Consider the following 17,253-nt stretch of genomic DNA (forward strand, 5'->3'; position numbering starts at 1 on the left):
GACTTTATCAAGACCACATGAGGACAGGAGGTGGCTGCGTCTACACTGTGCAGCCTGTGTTCAGTCTGTTAACCATATATTCCCTCTCTTGTTTATTCACTCTTTCATCCAACTAAGAAATTAAATGATATTAAATGTGGCTGGGCCCCGTGTACTCTACACTCCCTCTCATTCTGTTCCTTGGGGCAGAGCTGCAGGAGAGGTAGAAGTCACCTGCTTCTGGGTCCCAGCCATCTTTCCAGGGCATTCTAGGTACACCTGCTCTGTGACAGGAAGACCAAGTCAGACTTCTCTTGCTCCCTAAGTTGGGTATGGGGCTCCTCTGAGCCTCCAGAGGCCTCAAGCTTCCCTCTGATTGCATGGAGTTATTACCGACCATTACTCTGGGACTAATGTCTAAACTGTCTTTGGCCCACAGTAGACCAGGCACAGCAATATAAATGGGTGCAAAGCAAGGCCTGGGTGGGATTTCTGGGGAAAGCCCTCATGTATCCCACCAGGCTCCAAGGTCCCTTTGATCATCCCCACCCCCACCTTTCATGGAAAAGAGGCTCCAGAAAAGGATGATGTAGAGACATTTATTCGATGTTTATGGGGCTGGTCCACATGGGTCTAGATTTGGGACAGGGGCCTCCTCAGGGCTGCCTGGAATGTTGCTGACAGTCACTGTGGCCATGAAGCAGTGCTGGAGAAAGCACTTGGGGTCCATAGACTGCTCCTCAATGCAGTCCAGCCGTGGGTTCAGGAAAGGGTGATTCTGCCCAAGAGCGCTCACTCCTGGCACTTCCATCAAATTGCCTGTATTCCCACCTTGGCAGTCAGGGGGCGCCTCCTCCTTGGGGTCTGGAAAACAGCAGGCTGAAGGTATGGGGTTTCCTCATGCAGACCTTCCTCCCCCACGGTCCCATACACCCTGGCTAACTTCCCTGAGTGCTTACCTGGGGTAGGACTGTGCTTATAGTCTTAAATTCATCATTTGCTTAACAAATATTTATTAACAACATACTACATCATTCACTAGGAGCTATCAGTGTTTTTTTTTTTTTTAATTTTTTTTTTAACACTTATTTATTTTTGAGACAGAGAGAGGCAGAGCATGAACAGGGGAGGGGCAGAGAGAGAGGGAGACACAGAATCCGAAGCAGGCTCCAGACTCTGGGCTGTCAGCACAGAGCCTGACGCGGGGCTCAAACTCACGGACCGTGAGATCATGACCTGAGCCGAAGTCGGACACTTAACCGACTGAGCCACCCAGGCGCCCCGAGCTATCAGTGTTTCTAATGAAGTTAAAGTCTACTCGGGGAGAAGGACAATAAACAATTGTTAGGAAAAATGAAGACTTGACCTTGACCATAAACCCATAAGATAGGTACTACTGAAAACTCATTTTATAGATGAAGATACAGGCTGACTACATAGCTAGCATGCAGAGAAGTGCTGGAAAATTTTAAAAGATACATTATTCTCTTCTTTAAGAATAGATTCACGACTCTCTTCAGCTACTGCTTTATTCTCTCCTCTTCTTATATATGAACTTGAAAGGAGGCTCGCTTGGCCTTAGTATTCCCTATTTCCCATTCATGACTTATTCTGCTGTAATTGACTTAGGTACTTCCCCCAACTTGCCTCAAAATGTTTTGTCACTAAATCCCATGGTCACTTACAAATCCTTATCTCCCTTGACTTATCAGGAGCATTTGACACAATTGAGCATTCCTGCTTTTTTGAATAAAAAGTGCATCAAGTGTTCAGGGGCACCTGGCTGGCTCAGTTGGTATGGCAGGTGGCTTTTGATCTTGGGGTTGTGGGTTCGAGCCCCATGTTGGAGGTAGAGATTACTAAAAAAAAAAAAAAAAGTGTATCAAGTATTCAAGCCAGAAATGTGAGTCCTGCAGATTCCACCAATCACCATCTTCCATATTCACCCATTTCTTTGCATCTTCAAGGCCACCACCCTCGGTCAGGCTTTCATCTTCTTCCTCCTAGACCAGTGGAACAGCTTCCAGTTAGACCCCCTCCAATCTATCCTCTAGTTTGTGGCCAGAGAGAGCTTTCTAAAGTCAAGTGAGTCCACATACTGTTTTTTCTCAAAAGCCTTCAATGTCTTCCCATTACCTGCGTCCTGGGGTGGTATTCAAGGCTCTTCATATACTGGCCCAATCCCCCTTCTCTTTAGCTTCATTACTCTCACCCTTCCCTTAAGAATTCTACACTTTGGGTTACCAAGGTTTTCATTGTTCCCTAAACAGTTTCATTCCTTAACATCTCTGGTTTTTTGCTTATGCTATTTCTTCTGCTTAGGATGACATTTTATACCTTATCTGTCTAGAAAACACCTATGGTTTAAAAGACCCATCGATGGGGGATGTCCAGGAAGAATGATGCCTTCAAAACTAAGGGAAGAGTTTGGGGCGCCTGGGTGGCGCAGTCGGTGAAGCGTCCGACTTCAGCCAGGTCACGATCTCGCGGTCCGTGAGTTCGAGCCCCGCGTCAGGCTCTGGGCCGATGGCTCGGAGCCTGGAGCCTGTTTCCGATTCTGTGTCTCCCTCTCTCTCTGCCCCTCTCCCGTTCATGCTCTGTCTCTCTCTGTCCCAAAAATAAATTTTAAAAAAAGTTGAAAAAAAAAATTAAAAAAAAAAAAAACTAAGGGAAGAGTGAGTTTCAAGAAGGAGGTTGTATTGGACATTGGAGTTGGCTACCTAACATACATCCCACCTCTTCATAGCAATTATATTTGGGTGGTATTGGCCCCATCCCAGCTCCAGTTGTGGGGCCTGGGTGGTCTGAGCCAATCGGGTAATCCCATTCCTTTGCCACATAAATTGGCAATGGGTGCATAGCATTTCCCTGGGCACAGTGATTGGTTTAGGGTTGGACACATGACCTTAATGGTCCAGTAAGAGTAGAGCTCACACCTTCCCCCTTGAAAGAAGGGATAGTTCCCTCTTTCTTCTCCTGGCTAGAAGGAAACAAAAAGCTAGTGGCCCCAGGGACTGCTGGTAGTCAACTTACTACCATAAGAAAAGTCAGCCTGAGGAGTAAGCCAACACAAAATAGAGGGTAGAGCCGAGAGAATCTTAGAGGATGGAGACACAAGCCTAAGGACATAGTGAACTTCTATTCAAACCATCCAGAAAGCCCACCTGACTTTTGGACTTCTCACCCACAGAGCCAATAGATTTCCTTTGTTTTCTTTTGACCTTTCTATTTTTTAACTAATTTAAGACTCATAAGAAGTTACAAAAATAGTAGAGAGTTGCAGTTTACCCTTCACCTAGCTTTCCCCAATGGTAAAATCTTAAATAACCACAGAATAACTTCAAAACTAGGAGACTGACATGGATACAATATGATGAACTAAACTACAAATCCTGTTCAATTTTCACCAGTTTTTATATATATATATATATTTTTTTGGTGTATGGTACTATCAAAGTTTATCACATACATAGTTATATAATCACTGCCACAGTCAGGATAAAGAACTGTTTCATTACCACAGAAAAAACTTCTTCATGCTATCTCTTTATAGTCAGACCTTCCTCCTAGACCTAACTCCTGGTAACCACCAACCTTTTCTCCATTACTATAATTTTGTCATTCCAGAAGTGTTATATAAATAGAAGTATATAGTATACCACCTTTTGAGATTGGCTTTTTTTATTCGACATAATACCCTTGAGATCCATTTAATTGTTGTGCATATCAATAGTGCATTCCTTTTTATGGCTGCATATGTGCCATTGTATAGTTGTACCATCTGCTCGTTGAAGGACATCTGGGTTGTGTCTAGTTTTCATCAATTACAAATAAAGCTGCTATGAACATTCATGTATAGGCTTTGTGCAGACATACATTTTCATTTCTCTAGGATAAACACCTAGGAGTGTGATTGCTGATTTGTATGGTATAGTGGGCTGAATGGTGGCCCCCAAAGATATCAGGTCCTAATCTCTGGAACCTGTGAATGTTACCTTATATGGTAAAGTTTTGCAGATGTGATTGAATTAAGGGTTTTGAGATGAGGATATTATCCTGAATTATCTGGGTGGGCCCTAAATGCCAACACAACTGCCTTTATAAGAGAAAGGCAGAGGAAGATGGACACATGCAGAGTGATGTGAAGAAACATGTAGAGTGTGTGATTGGAGTGATACAGCTACAAGCAAAGGAATGCTGGCAGTCACCAGAAACTGGACAAGGCAGGGAATAGATTCTCCCCTGGAGCCTTTGATTTCAATCCAGTGAAACTGATTTGGAATGTGAGATAATTAATACATTTCTGTTATGCTAAGCCACCAAGTTTGTGGTCATTTGTTACAGGGGCTGTAGGAAACTAATACATATAGTAAGTGTATGTTTAACTTTATGAAAACACCAAGCTGATGGATGATGAGAATGGCTGATTAATGATCTCCCACCAACACCTTTTAGAGGGAAAATTGAACTCTTGTCTCTCATTTCCCCCCCTTTTTTTTGTCTCTTACTAAACGTACCTAGGTTGTAATATCACCTCTACACTTACCTCATTCACCTCATCTGCAAAATAGGGTTGATAATAACCACTTGGCAGAGCAGTTGAGCTGGTTAAATGGGATAAGGTGTTTAAAGCATAGCACCTAGCACAACAGTAGGAACTCAGTCACCCTTCTGATCAAGCTAGTTCCTCACAAAGTACCAGAGTAAGAAAGTTACAGTCTTTGTTGCATCCTGAGTTTGGGTGATGGGATTGGTGTGGGTGTGATGGGATAGTACAGAATGCCTGAGCAGCAGAAAGAACCTATTTTCAGAAACTCAGGTCCATTCCCACTGTGCTCTTACTAAGGTTCTCACTCCCTACACTGCTGTGTCCCCATAGTCAGATATCATGGCCCCAAGATACAGTGCAATAATCGTAGTCTTTAGAGTCTGGGAGATTGGGCTTGATACCTCAGCAACACAAGCTCACTAGCTGTGTGGACTTGGCTAATTCACTTCCCTTGGCTAAGCCTTGGTTCCTTCTGCTGTAAAATGGGGCTGATGATCTCTCCACATGTCCTACCAGAGAGGGAGACAGAAGTGAAAAGTCTTTCTTTGTGAAGGGTAAAGCTCTGATGAATGTAAGATAGTGGACTTATAAACTGTCTCAGATGCAGATGGGGTGTCTGGGTGGCTCAGTTGGCTAAGCATCTGACTTCAGTTCAGGTCATGATCTCACGTTTCATGGGTTCAAGCCCTGTGTTGGGCTCTGTCCTGACAGCTCAAAGCCTGGAGCCTACTTTGGATTCTGTGTTTCCCTCTCTCTCTGCCCTTCTTCCACTCATGTTCTGTCTCTCTCTCAAAAATAAATAAACATTAAATTTTTTTTTTAAACTGTCTCAGATGCTGGAGAAATGAGAAGCTCCTGGTTAAACACTGTGTATTCAGAGGAAGGAGAGCATAGCACTTAATGAAGAAGGGGAGGAGCTAAGAGCTGAGTTTGGGCAAAATGCAGAGAGAGCTGAAAGCTATCACTTAATAAAAGGTCAGGAAATGCATTTTCCATCTTAAAAATAAGCAAGGGTGCATGGCTGTCTCACTCTGTTAGAGCATGTGACCCTTGATCTCAGGGTTGTGAGTTCAAGCCCCACATTGGGTATAGAGATTACTCAAAAATAAAATCTTAAAAAAAGAAGAAGAAGAAGCAAAAAGCAAGAACACAACTGCCTCAAACCCTAGGGACTGAATAATCTACCTGGTGGCTGAGCAGTGAAAAGTAGGAGGGTGGTTTTCATTCACACAGCCAAAGAATGAACTATATCTCCTTTGAGTCAGAAAGGTTTGGGGGATAAAACAAGGAGAGGTAAGAGAAGCAGGTCACAAGCAGGAACACCTCACACACCTGGCCTGGCAACACAGAAAGAGTAGGACTTGGGAGGCAGAAAGACACATGTATTTGAATTCCAGTTCTACAGTTTACAAGCTGTAAATCCTTGGGCCAGTCATCTAACCTCTCTAATACCTGGTGTTCACATCTGTAAAAGGGGTGACAATCATTAACCCATTTGGGAAAATTAGATGAGAGAGTGCACATAAAGTTTCAGTGTCTGGCACATGGTGAGGAGTTCCCTTTGATGGCACAGGGATAAGGAGAGGAAGGAGGGTGGAGGTTGAGTTGGTTCTGTCACTCACTCACTAGGTGACGCTGGGCCTCAGTCTGTAAAATCCTCATCTGTAAAATGGATAGCAATGAGATCTGTGCTCTGCCCAGTTATTTGAAGAGCAAATGAGATAGTGTATTTAGAGCTAGTTCATTCCTTTTAACTGTGATATCATATTTCATTATTCCTCTACTGATGGACATTTAGTTTATTTCTAATTATAACAAGTTATCATGGATCTATCTTTACAAGCCCCTCCTAGTGCAACTATTTCTCTAAGGCAGATAATTACAGTGGAATTATGGAGTATAGGATGTGTGTGTATATATATATATTTTTAATTTTTTTTTTTTAGTTTCAATAGATATTGCCAAGTTGCTCCACAAAGTGGTTGTCCAAGTTATTCTCTTACCAGTAGCATATGACAGGATCAATTCCTCACACCTGAACTTCTCACTATTAATATGATCCATTTTTGGACTTTTGCCAGTGTAATTGATTTTTTTAAGTTTATTTATTTATTTTTTTAGTAATCTCTACCCCCAATGTGGGGCTTGAACTCACAACCCCGAGATCAAGAGTGACATGCTCTTCTGACTGAGCCAACCAGGGGCCCCGCCAATGTAATTGTTTTTAAAAGTTACATCATGGGGCGCCTGGGTGGCTTGGTCGGTTAAGCGTCTGACTTCAGCTCAGGTCATGATCTCATGGTCCGTGAGTTCGAGCCCCGCGTCGGGCTCTGTGCTGACAGCTCAGAGCCTGGAGCCTGTTTCAGATTCTGTGTCTCCCTCTCTCTGACCCTCCCCCGTTTATGCTCTGTCTCTCTCTGTCTCAAAAATAAATAAACGTTAAAAAAAAAAAATTAAATAAAAAAAAATAAATAAAAGTTACATCATTCTTAAACTGCACTCTTCTGATTATTAGTAAGGCTGAGCATCTTTTCATGTGTATTGAGCATTTGAATTTCTTTTTTTGTAGATTATGTTTTTCTCATTTGTTTAAAGATGTGCCTGTATATTCTGGATATCAACCTCACCTCTACTTTATATATAGTTGATTTTCATAATTCACAGTAGTTATAGTCTTTTCTTAACATTTATTTTTTTAAATTTGTTTCTTTATTTTGAGAGAGACTGAGAGCACAAGCAGAGGAGGGGCAGAGAGAGAGAGAGAGAGAGAGAGTGAGAGAGAGAGAGAATCCCAAGCAGGCTCTGTACTGTCAGTGCAGATCCTGATGCGGGGCTTGGTGCCACAACCACGAGATCATGACCTGAGCCAAAATCAAGAGTCAGACACTCAACTGACTGAGCCACCCAGGCACCCAGCAGTAGTTATATTCTATAAAGTCATCACAAACACTGAATTAATGAATACTGAATCATTGCTCCTGGGGAAATGCTAGGTTAGGTTCCTGTGAGCCTCTGGTCACAACAGTTTTGTCATCTGACCAATACATGAATTTACTTTGTGTGTGTTTCTGTTTGAAGACACATTATTTAATATACATTGTTGATTCATTAACATTGAACTCATGACCAACAGCATTATAACTCCTGCCAAAACAAAGTTTAAAACACATGTGTTTTCTCCACAGGGCACAGCAGCCTTCTTATGCTTAGGAACAGTAGACAATAATACTTTGGCACTATATTTGGGGGCCATTTTAAACAGTGAAATTAACAAAAATCACAAAAATGCAAAAAACATGGCACTAAATATATACTTGTTTACAGTATGAGAGCTGAAAACAAGAAGGCAAACAAGTAGCCTTGTTTAACCTCAGCTGGGTATGTGCGTGATGGGCAACTCAAACTGTTTGCTGCTCTGCACATGTCCACATCCACACATGACCTCAAAAACACTGTAAGTATTGATTTTGAGGTTACAGATAAATTTTAGCAAGTACACAATTTCACAAATATCAAATCTGTGAATAATGAGGATTGTCTATATGTGTGTATTTATTTTTATGTTTCTAATAACTTTGCAGTCCACCACTTGTTTTGTAATGTTATTTATAATGTCTTTTGTCTTTTTAAAAACAATTTTTTTCAGTTCATTTATTTATTTTGAGAGAGACAGAGAGAGCATGAGCAGGGGAGGGGCAGAGAGAGAGGGGAAGAGACAGAATCCCAAGCAGGCTGCACGCTGCCAGTGCAGAGCCTGAAACAGGGCTTGAACTCACAAAACTGTGAGATCATGACCTGAGCCAAAACCGAGAGTTGGACGCTTAACTGACTGAGACACTCAGGCACCCCACTTTTATCTTATTTTTATTTCATGTCTATTTGGATTTGATGAAGGCAAATTTGCCAATTTTTCCCTTATTTAAGAAAATTTTTTTAAGTGTTTAATTCAAATTCCTACATTTTAATCAGTCTGTTTCTGGACTCTTTTTTAATCTAGGGTTTTTCAACATTGGCACTATTTATTTATTTATTTATTTATTTATTTTTTATTTTTTTAAATTTTTTTTTTTTTCCAACGCTTTTTATTTATCTTTGGGACAGAGAGAGACAGAGCATGAACAGGGGAGGGGCAGAGAGAGAGGGAGACACGGAATCGGAAACAGGCTCCAGGCTCTGAGCTGTCAGCACAGAGCCTGACGCGGGGCTCGAACTCACAGGCCGTGAGATCGTGACCTGGCTGAAGTCGGACGCTTAACCGACTGCGCCACCCAGGCACCCCAACATTGGCACTATTTAATTTTGGGTTGCATAACTCTTTGTTGTGGAGTGTTGTGCTCTGTATTGTAGGATGTTTAACAGCATCCCTGGTCTCTATCAAGAGATACCTTCCCCAGTTGGAACAACCAAAAATGTCTCCAGACATTGCCAAATGTCCCTGGGGGGCAAATGTACAAATTAGCACTGCATTGCTAATTCTGTCTGTCAATTGCTGTGCCAATATCAAGCAGACAATATATCTTCTTAAAATGTCTGTTATCTGATAGGGTAAGTCCCTCGTCTCTTTCTTTCCCCCCCCTTTTTTTTTTTAATTTTTTACTGTTTATTTATTTTTAAGACAGAGAGAGACAGAGTGTGAGCAGGGAAGGGGCACAGCGAGAGGGAGACACAGAATCTAAAGCAGGCTCCAGACTCCAAGCTGTTAGCACAGAGCCTAATGTGGGGCTTGAACTCACGAATCATAAGATCATGACCTGAACCAAAACCAAGAGTCGGATGCTCAACTGAATGAGCCACCCAGGTGCCCCTCTTCTTTCTTTTCCAAAATTGTTTTGTTTAGTCTCTCCCTTTACTCTTCTACATTAATTTTAGAACTAATTTGACAAATTCCATGAAACACTTTGTTGGGATTTTTATTTATAGATTAATTTTTTAAGATCTGATATGTCTATGATATTGAGCCTTCCTATCTACATACATGCTATATCTCATGAGATAGTTTCTTTCATGCCTTTCATTAACTTCTCTGATTTTTCTCTGGAAAAGTTGAAGCCTGGGCTGTCTCTGGTCTCCCTGAGCTGTCTGGATCTAGGCTCAGGGCTTTCTTCCTATTCCCTGCCACTGCCTCCCATATTCCTGACTACAAGGGGAGCCAGAAGAATCCTTCCACCATCATCCCTTCTGCTTTTCATTGCTCAGCAGCAGCAGGATTATTCATTGTCATCAGGATCGGAGAAGGGTTCTTGTGCTGTTGTTTGTTGCACAAGTTGTTAAGTTGGAAAATTAATCTTTTACAACTGAAAAAACCCTCTATCTTCTTCTGAAAGTTAGCTACTCCGCACCTTTCTACGTCCCTGATAATTGCCGCCCTTGCTTCTGCTTAGCTTAAATTCCTCAGGTCCTGCCTGGCCTTATTTCCTATGGGGCCCCGTGATAAATGAACCAGTCACTGCATAGCTCTTACTCAGAACTGCCCACACACTTTTACCCATTATTTACTCTAACCTGGAATGCCTTTCCTCCTTTTACCCAACCAACAACTTTGCTAACTCAGCACTCATTCAAATCTACTCTCGTTTGGGTGGGCAGAAGAGCGTGATTCAAGGTAGAAAAACATGAGCTGAATTTCAGCCTTACCTTTTAAAAAAATTTTTTTAATTTATTTTTTTAAAGTAGGCTGTCCACCTAACGTGGGGCTTGACCTCAGGACCCCAGTATCAAAAGTCACATGCTCTACCAAATGAGCCAGCCAGGCATCCACTCACCCTTACCATTTATTGGCTGTGACACTTTGAGTTAAGTCATCTAATCTGTCTTAGCCTCGATTCTCTCATCTCTCATCTGTAAAGTGGAGATAATAATACTCATTTTGAGTGTTGTTTGCCAAACTATACAGAAAGATCATTTGCCAGTAGGGACTTGTATCTTTCATAGTACCTTGCAGAGGTCGTAAAAATGTGTGCAATAAAGACTTATGAAAAAGCAATACTGTTTTTTGGGCAGGGGGCCTTTGAGGTTCTAGATGGCCTGTGCTAATGAAGGAAGGGGTAGTCCAAAAATTCAGATTATCGAAAAATAACTATTTAATTTCTGAACAAACTCAGTTTTTCTTATTAATTCTATTTTGGGACAATATTAAAATCAGTTTTCACTTTCTAAGGCTAGAATGAAAACATTATCTTAGCAAATCCACAAGATGGATTAATCTTTGTGTGACAAATAGAATCCTGACTATATCAAATTATTTTGATAAACATTGAGCACGTGAAGAGCTTCGGATGAAAATGTTCAGATCATGACCCTCTTAAAAAATGTGTTGCTGCTTCAGGATATTCTAGGAACACTCGTGAAGCAAATATTTTGTACGTCACTTCTAAATATCTCCCCTCTATAAAGGTGCTAGCCTGTTCAATACACGGAAATCCTGAGGCCTATTTCTTACCTGTAGGCTGTAAGCTTAAGCCTGGGTCCAACTTCGTGTGGGGCTTTGAGCTGATGAACAGGTAACAGAGCACACAGGCAGTGACAATGAAGGCCAGGAGAACCACTGCTGCTATGGACAGGCCCACAAGGGCTCCAATACTGGGGAGAGAAGACAGGAGGGAGCTGAGTGTCGGGAAGGGACTTGGGAGGCAGCCTGTTAGATGCGAAGTATTGTAGATATTATAGGAATCAACTGGCTTCAGCTTTTGTTTGTCTCTACTTGTCTTAGACTTTCTGCACCTAAGCATGAGAAAGAGCATTAGCTATACACCAAGTACTCACCATACATGTAACATGACATGCTTCAGTGCAACCACGTAGTTGGGACTCAGTATGTATTCCCCTTCTTCTGTTCGCCTTCCCTCCCTACTTTCTTCAACCTGCTTCCACCCCAGGGAGCTGGAGATGGTCTTAAAGAGCCCTCCCCACGATGCTGTTTCTTAAAAAATCAAGACAAAGAGTAAGCCTTAGTTAAAAATCAGCGGTCCTTCCAGACTCAAAGTAATTTCTGACCCACCCTCCAGTGGGTCATTGCACTGGTGTGGATTCCACATCTAGAATATCTCCTCACTGCTGTTCCTTCACCTCACCATGGCTAAATAAATTATTTAGTCAATTATTACTTTTAAGTTTATTTATTTATTTTGGGGGAGGGGAGGAGGGGCAGAGAGAGGGAGAGAGAGAGAATCCCAAGCAGGTTCTGCTCTTGAGATGCGGGGCTCGAACCCACAAGCCATGAGATCATGACCCAACGTGAAACCAAGAGTCGGACACTTAACAGACTGAGCCACCCCGGTGCCCCTGGCTAAATAACTAATTGAACACCCTGCAGTGGAATCATATAGAGCCATTAAAAACATATTTTCAAATATTACTTAAGGTCAAGAATAAATTCTGATGGGAAAATGTTAAGTGAAAAGACTAGGACACACTACTAAATATATAGCATAATGCCAACTTAAATAAACATAAACATTTACATAATTATACATCTGTAAGGTCGGATAGAAATACATCAAATTGCTAACAGGCTCTCTCTGGGTGTAGCGCAGGCTGTGGATGTCCTGTCTATGTCCCATTTGGTCTTATAATTATAGAATATTCTGGCCAGAGTTTCAAATGCCAGCATCTGCATCCTTTTGCCTGAAAGCTTTCTTGGGCCAGAACAGTCTTCGTCTGTACATCAAGCAGGTCATAAGTACAGGAAAATTAATGCCTCCCTTCTCCCATCAGCACACAACCAGTGACTGACAGAAATTGGTATATAAATACCCTGGTATACAGATTCCCTGGCATATATTCCCTATATACCGTGGTATATAAACTGGTATATAATTCCTGGTCCTCAGGTGGGATGACTCTGAGGTATAATTTCTGCAATGGCTGGCAGAGTTCAGCAGGTTGAAGCTCCTGTGACCCTCAGTGGTGACACACCATTGTTTGCTCCTACCCTTCCCCGCCTCTCTCCCCCACCGTCTACCGATGTTTTCTAGGATGCCTTTCCATATAAACTACTTGACCTCAAATTCTTGTATCTGAGTCTTTGCGGGGAATCCAAGCTAAGACACCTGATCTCCCATGATTTCTTTCCTTTTTTGTTTCTCTTGTCCCTTCCACATTTTCCACAGTGAACATGCAGTACCTTTTGGTTCTCATAAGTACTTTAATTAAACATTATTTCCTCTTTTGAGATATGCTCACTGTTTATAAGGAAGGCTTGTGCTCCAGTTGGGACCCTATACTTTCCATGGGACATCTGTGGCCACCTCTAAAAGTAGGGTCCTGGGGCGCCTGGGTGGTTCAGTCAGTTGAGTGTCCGACTTCGGCTCAGGTCATGATCTCGCGGTCTGTGAGTTCAGGCCCCGCCTCGGGCTCTGTGCGGGCAGCTCAGAGTCTGGAGCCTGCTTCAGATTCTGTGTCTCCCTCTCTCTCTGCCCCTCCTCTGCTCATGCTCTGTCTCTGTCTGTCAAAAATAAATGAACATTAAAAATATTTTATAAATAAATAAATAAATAAATAAATAAATAAAAGTAGGGCCCTTTGAAGAATGGGTGAGAGAGCTGGGGGAATACATCCTAGATTAGCAGTCAGTTAGGGAGCGGGCACTGTCCCTGATGGGCTGTCTGGGAACAGAGGAACCTGCCCCCAAGGATAGAGTCAGGAATGCCAGGGGAAGCTCTAAGGGGGAAATCTGTGCTTGGTATAAGATGAACTTCAAATGATTAGCATTGTCCCCACGTGAATGCACTGCCTCAAGAGGTGGTAAGCTCTCTATTATTGCACAGGTTTGTGAAGAACACCTGGATAAGCACACTTTTCAATGAAGTTGGAGTTTCCTGCCCTGGGTGGGAAGCTGAAGAGCTGCTAGCCTTGCAGGATTTCACAGATCTACAAGTCTGAAAGATCACACTGTGTCCTCTAGGAAAGAATTGGAGGGGTAGTCTAACATTTGGTAGGGTTTTTGAGTCGGGCAGTTCTAAGTTCACATCTGGGTTCTGTCACATGTAAACTGCAAAGTCCTGCATCTCTTGACCTTCATTTTCTTTATTTGTAAAGGTTCCTCCTTTCTCACCAGGTGTCCATAAAGATTAAATGAGGTGGTGTATATCCAGTGCCTGACACCCAGTTCTGTCCTGCTGCAAGGCTGCTGCCTTTTGGCTCACATTCTGGTTAAAAAAAAAAAAAAAAAAAAAAAAAAAAAAGGAGCTACTGATAGAAGGTGTTTGGAAAGTGGACCAGACATGTGATAGCACCAGCTGCTTCTCCACAGGGAGTCTTCACTTCCTGAGACACACTTTTAAAGACAGCAATTCTCCTTGAGCACTATACAAGGAACAGTTGTTTACCTGGAGATTTTTATGTTTTTGAGGGCCAACTTTCATGAAAAAGGCCAAATAGAGTCCAGAGCCGAACAAGGTCTCCACCCTGCTATGGTAGGGCTCTGTGGAGCACACCAGAGGGTTGTTTCAGGGGTTAGAGTACACTGATTACCTAGATGTCCTGGGGACCCTCAGTTCCTCTCCTCCACTTTGCAACTGTCTGTGATGTTTATGAACCACATTATGTCCAAGCCTAGGAAGAGTCAGCCCTGCACTCTAAACCTTTCAACTGCTCTTGAGGTCACAGAATTGGAGGGTCAGTGAGTATCTTTTCAAATGATCTGAGTAGAGCAGGTTATGAGAAAGCCAGGCTAGATTTAAACAGTTGTGCCACAGGACAGACCTGGTCGTGGGGCCAGACAGGCCTGAGTTTTCATCCCAGCTCTGCCACTTGCTCTCACTAGGGCATTCCCAGATAGGAACTCAGCTCCTTGCAAGTTTTCTCATCTGTAAACTGGAGAAAAGATGTGCCAGCGTTGTGAATGTGTGAATTCATCTAACTCTCGGTTGATCCTAGGTACTGTTCTTTAAACCTCAGTCTGCCAATACATTGCTAGATGGTCTTGGACAATTCACTTCGATACTCCAAGCTTCACTTTCCCTACCTATGAACCAGGGAAAGAAACCTCCTTTTACTGAACATCTGCAATATGTATTAGTCACTCCCACCTGCATTATTTTATTTCACTAAATCCTCACAAAAATTCAACGAGATAGGTATTCCTATTGCTATTTTGAAGATGAAAAAAGAGACTCAGAGGGTCGCCTGGCTGGCTCAGTCAGAGCAATGTGTGACTTGGGGTCATGAGTTCGAGCCCCATGTTGGATGTAGAGATTACTAATAAATAAATAAATAAATAAATAAATAAATAAATAAATAAATAAATAAACAAACTTAAAAAAAAATACCACTCAGAGGTAATTGCCCTAATTCACATAGCTATTAAGTGGCAGAGCCAAGGTTTGGACAGCCTTCTAACCATCCCCAAAGTTCTATACTGTCTCTATACCTCAAAGGGAGGTCAGCACTGCCATATTTCAGCACCCAGCTCAGTGCTAAGTACACTCAGTCTTCAGCAAATCCTCCATTGTTATACTCTAGGTGCATGACATATCTCTCTGAATGGACTATGAGCTCCTTGGGGGCAGGGAATAATTGATTTCTGTGTCACTATTGCCTAGCATTGCACCAGGCACAAAGCAAAGGCTATAAGGAATGAATGAATATATGGGGGAATAGAGAATAAATTAGTATAATTCCTCAGGTTACAGACAGCAGCCAAATGTGCAGGATCAGAAAACTTGGCCATCTGAAAATGGTTTCAGAATTATAGATTAATCGGTCTAGAAAAAGTGGTATCTGTAATTGTCAGTGGCATATGCCAAGTTGATTTCACCTCTATCTCATTTGGTCCAAGTCAGAAATTGGGGCAATCATTTATCATGCTCTTCATTTGATAGATGCAAAGACAGAGGCTCAGAATGGGTTCTGCAGCAGACTGTCCTTTCCCACCCAGAGGGTATGCAGCCTCCGGTCACATACCTGCAGGAACAGAAAAAATCACTATCTACTGAGATGGCCCACGCCATTTTTGCTGATGTCTGTTTTCCAGAGCAGGCTCAGGATCACGTCCTATTTTCTGGGTGAGGCCTTTAGAGACAGAGAGACACTGAGACCCGTTGCCCTCTCAGCACCACACTTAGGCTCCAGGAATGTCAGTGCTGTCCTACCCATCCCCTCCCCTGAACAGGCAGGGAAACTAAGGTCCTACGAGTGGGAATCCACCCAAATTCTATTAATATAGACTGAGCTGGCTTCTGCTGTAGCATTGTGCCACTGATGAACTTGGAGGCATCTCTAATCCCTTGGTCTTCTGCCTTAGCTCGGGAGTGGAGTACATCCCCAGTACCCACTCCAGGGCCTGGCACAACTAAGTGCTCAGTAAGGGGTAGCTGAAAGAATAAGTAAATATGAGGGGGAAGAAAGAGTTGAACCTGGACTGGGCTGGGATTGACTAGGGATATAGTATGAGATGAGGAGCAGGATTGGGGCTGAGGTCTGGGTGTAGGGCTGGACCATGTTTGGAGTCAGGGTTGGGAAGAAGAGCTGAGGTGGGTTGCCTGGAGGATTCAGGGGGAGGTTGGGTCTGGTGATCAGTATTGCGGAGTGGGTAAAGTCAGGGATGATGTCGAGCTGAGGTTAGGATGGGGACCCTGGTTTGCATTTGAATGAGGGTGGAGTTTGGGTTTCCAGTGATTGTGGGAGAAGAGAGTGTGGTGTCAGGAAGAGGGTTGGTATGTAATCTGGGGCTGGTTTGAGGGTGGTGGAGTATGACGTTGGGAGTAGGGATGGAGTTGGGGTGAGGTTCAAGCTTAGATCTGAATGGGGGAAGAGGTTACTGAGGGAGTTGGGTTGGTGACGGGACGAGAGCAAAGGTCAGGATTGGGCCTGAGGGGCTAAAGGGCCGGTGGGGTCCATGCTGATGTTGGGGTGGGCATTTGGGTGAGGGCTCAGGGTTTAGCCCGCGCTGGGCCGAGGGTGCGGCGAAGGGGCTAGGGCTGGAGTGGGGTTCTAGCTGGGGTTAGGGCCACGGCCGGCCGGTACCTGAGCCACCACATGTAGCTGTGCTCGTAGGGAAAGAAGCTGTGCGGGTCGTCGCAGCAGTACTTGTGGTCGCGGAAGCCGCAGCAGAAGACGGCGGCCGCCTCGCCCCCCGGCCGCGGGCAGCTGAAGCCACGCACCACCTCCTGCTCGGCGCTCACGTAGCTCGTGCAGGCGCCGCTCATCGCGCCCCGCGCCGGGCCCGCTGCCACCTCGGGCCACCAGACGGCTGGGCGAGGGACGAACGGAGACAGCACCGAGCCTGAGAAAGACAGAGACTGAGGGAGAAAGAAACGGAGAGAAGCAGCGAGACAGAGAGAGACGCGGCGAGAGGCGCGGAAACGCAGCGGTTAGAGCTCTAGACTCCCCGAGGACCCAGAGAGGCAGCCTGGTACGCGGACGGGCGCAGCGGGAGGGGGCATGGAGGAGGAAGAGGAGAGGGAGGAGGAGGGCGGAGGAGCGGTGGGAGTGGAGAGCGGCTGGAAGCGGGGCGGGACCCGGAGCCCGAGCACGAGCGCGGGGCGGGGGTTGGGGGGGGCCGGATGGGAGGGCGACCGGCGGAGCCGGGAGGTGGGAGCAGCTCGGGGGAGTCTCCTGGGCGCGGGTCTGTGCCCGCACTTCCCCTACCCGCCCTGCTGCGTTCCCAGGTTATGCACGGGGGTGCTGGGTGCTCAGACAACACAAGTCCAGGGTGGCAGGGTGGGCATGGAAACCACCGCCGTGGATTCCACCCTTGGCGCTTGGGCACCCGCCTGGTGCTGGGC

The 17,253-nt window shown here is 44.3% G+C and overlaps 1 protein-coding gene across 2 annotated transcripts; it reads right to left on the reverse strand.

Moving 5' to 3' along the window:
• Positions 1 to 564: 564 nt before the first annotated feature.
• On the reverse strand, positions 565 to 17,013 carry SHISAL2A (shisa like 2A). Of its 2 annotated transcripts, none has more exons than XM_058717367.1 (3): positions 16,493 to 17,013; positions 10,968 to 11,107; positions 565 to 858 (listed from the first exon to the last, which is right to left on the reverse strand). In XM_058717367.1, exons 1-3 carry the CDS (start codon positions 16,672 to 16,674, stop codon positions 590 to 592), a joined length of 591 nt encoding a protein of 196 aa, XP_058573350.1. In that variant the 5' UTR covers positions 16,675 to 17,013; the 3' UTR covers positions 565 to 589. The 2 variants fall into 2 exon arrangements, with proteins under 2 accessions (XP_058573350.1, XP_058573351.1); XM_058717368.1 differs by having other exon boundaries at positions 565 to 843; positions 16,493 to 17,004.
• Positions 17,014 to 17,253: the final 240 nt, after the last annotated feature.

Source organism: Neofelis nebulosa, chromosome 2 (assembly GCF_028018385.1).
Source record: "Neofelis nebulosa isolate mNeoNeb1 chromosome 2, mNeoNeb1.pri, whole genome shotgun sequence".
Lineage (NCBI taxonomy): Eukaryota > Metazoa > Chordata > Mammalia > Carnivora > Felidae > Neofelis > Neofelis nebulosa.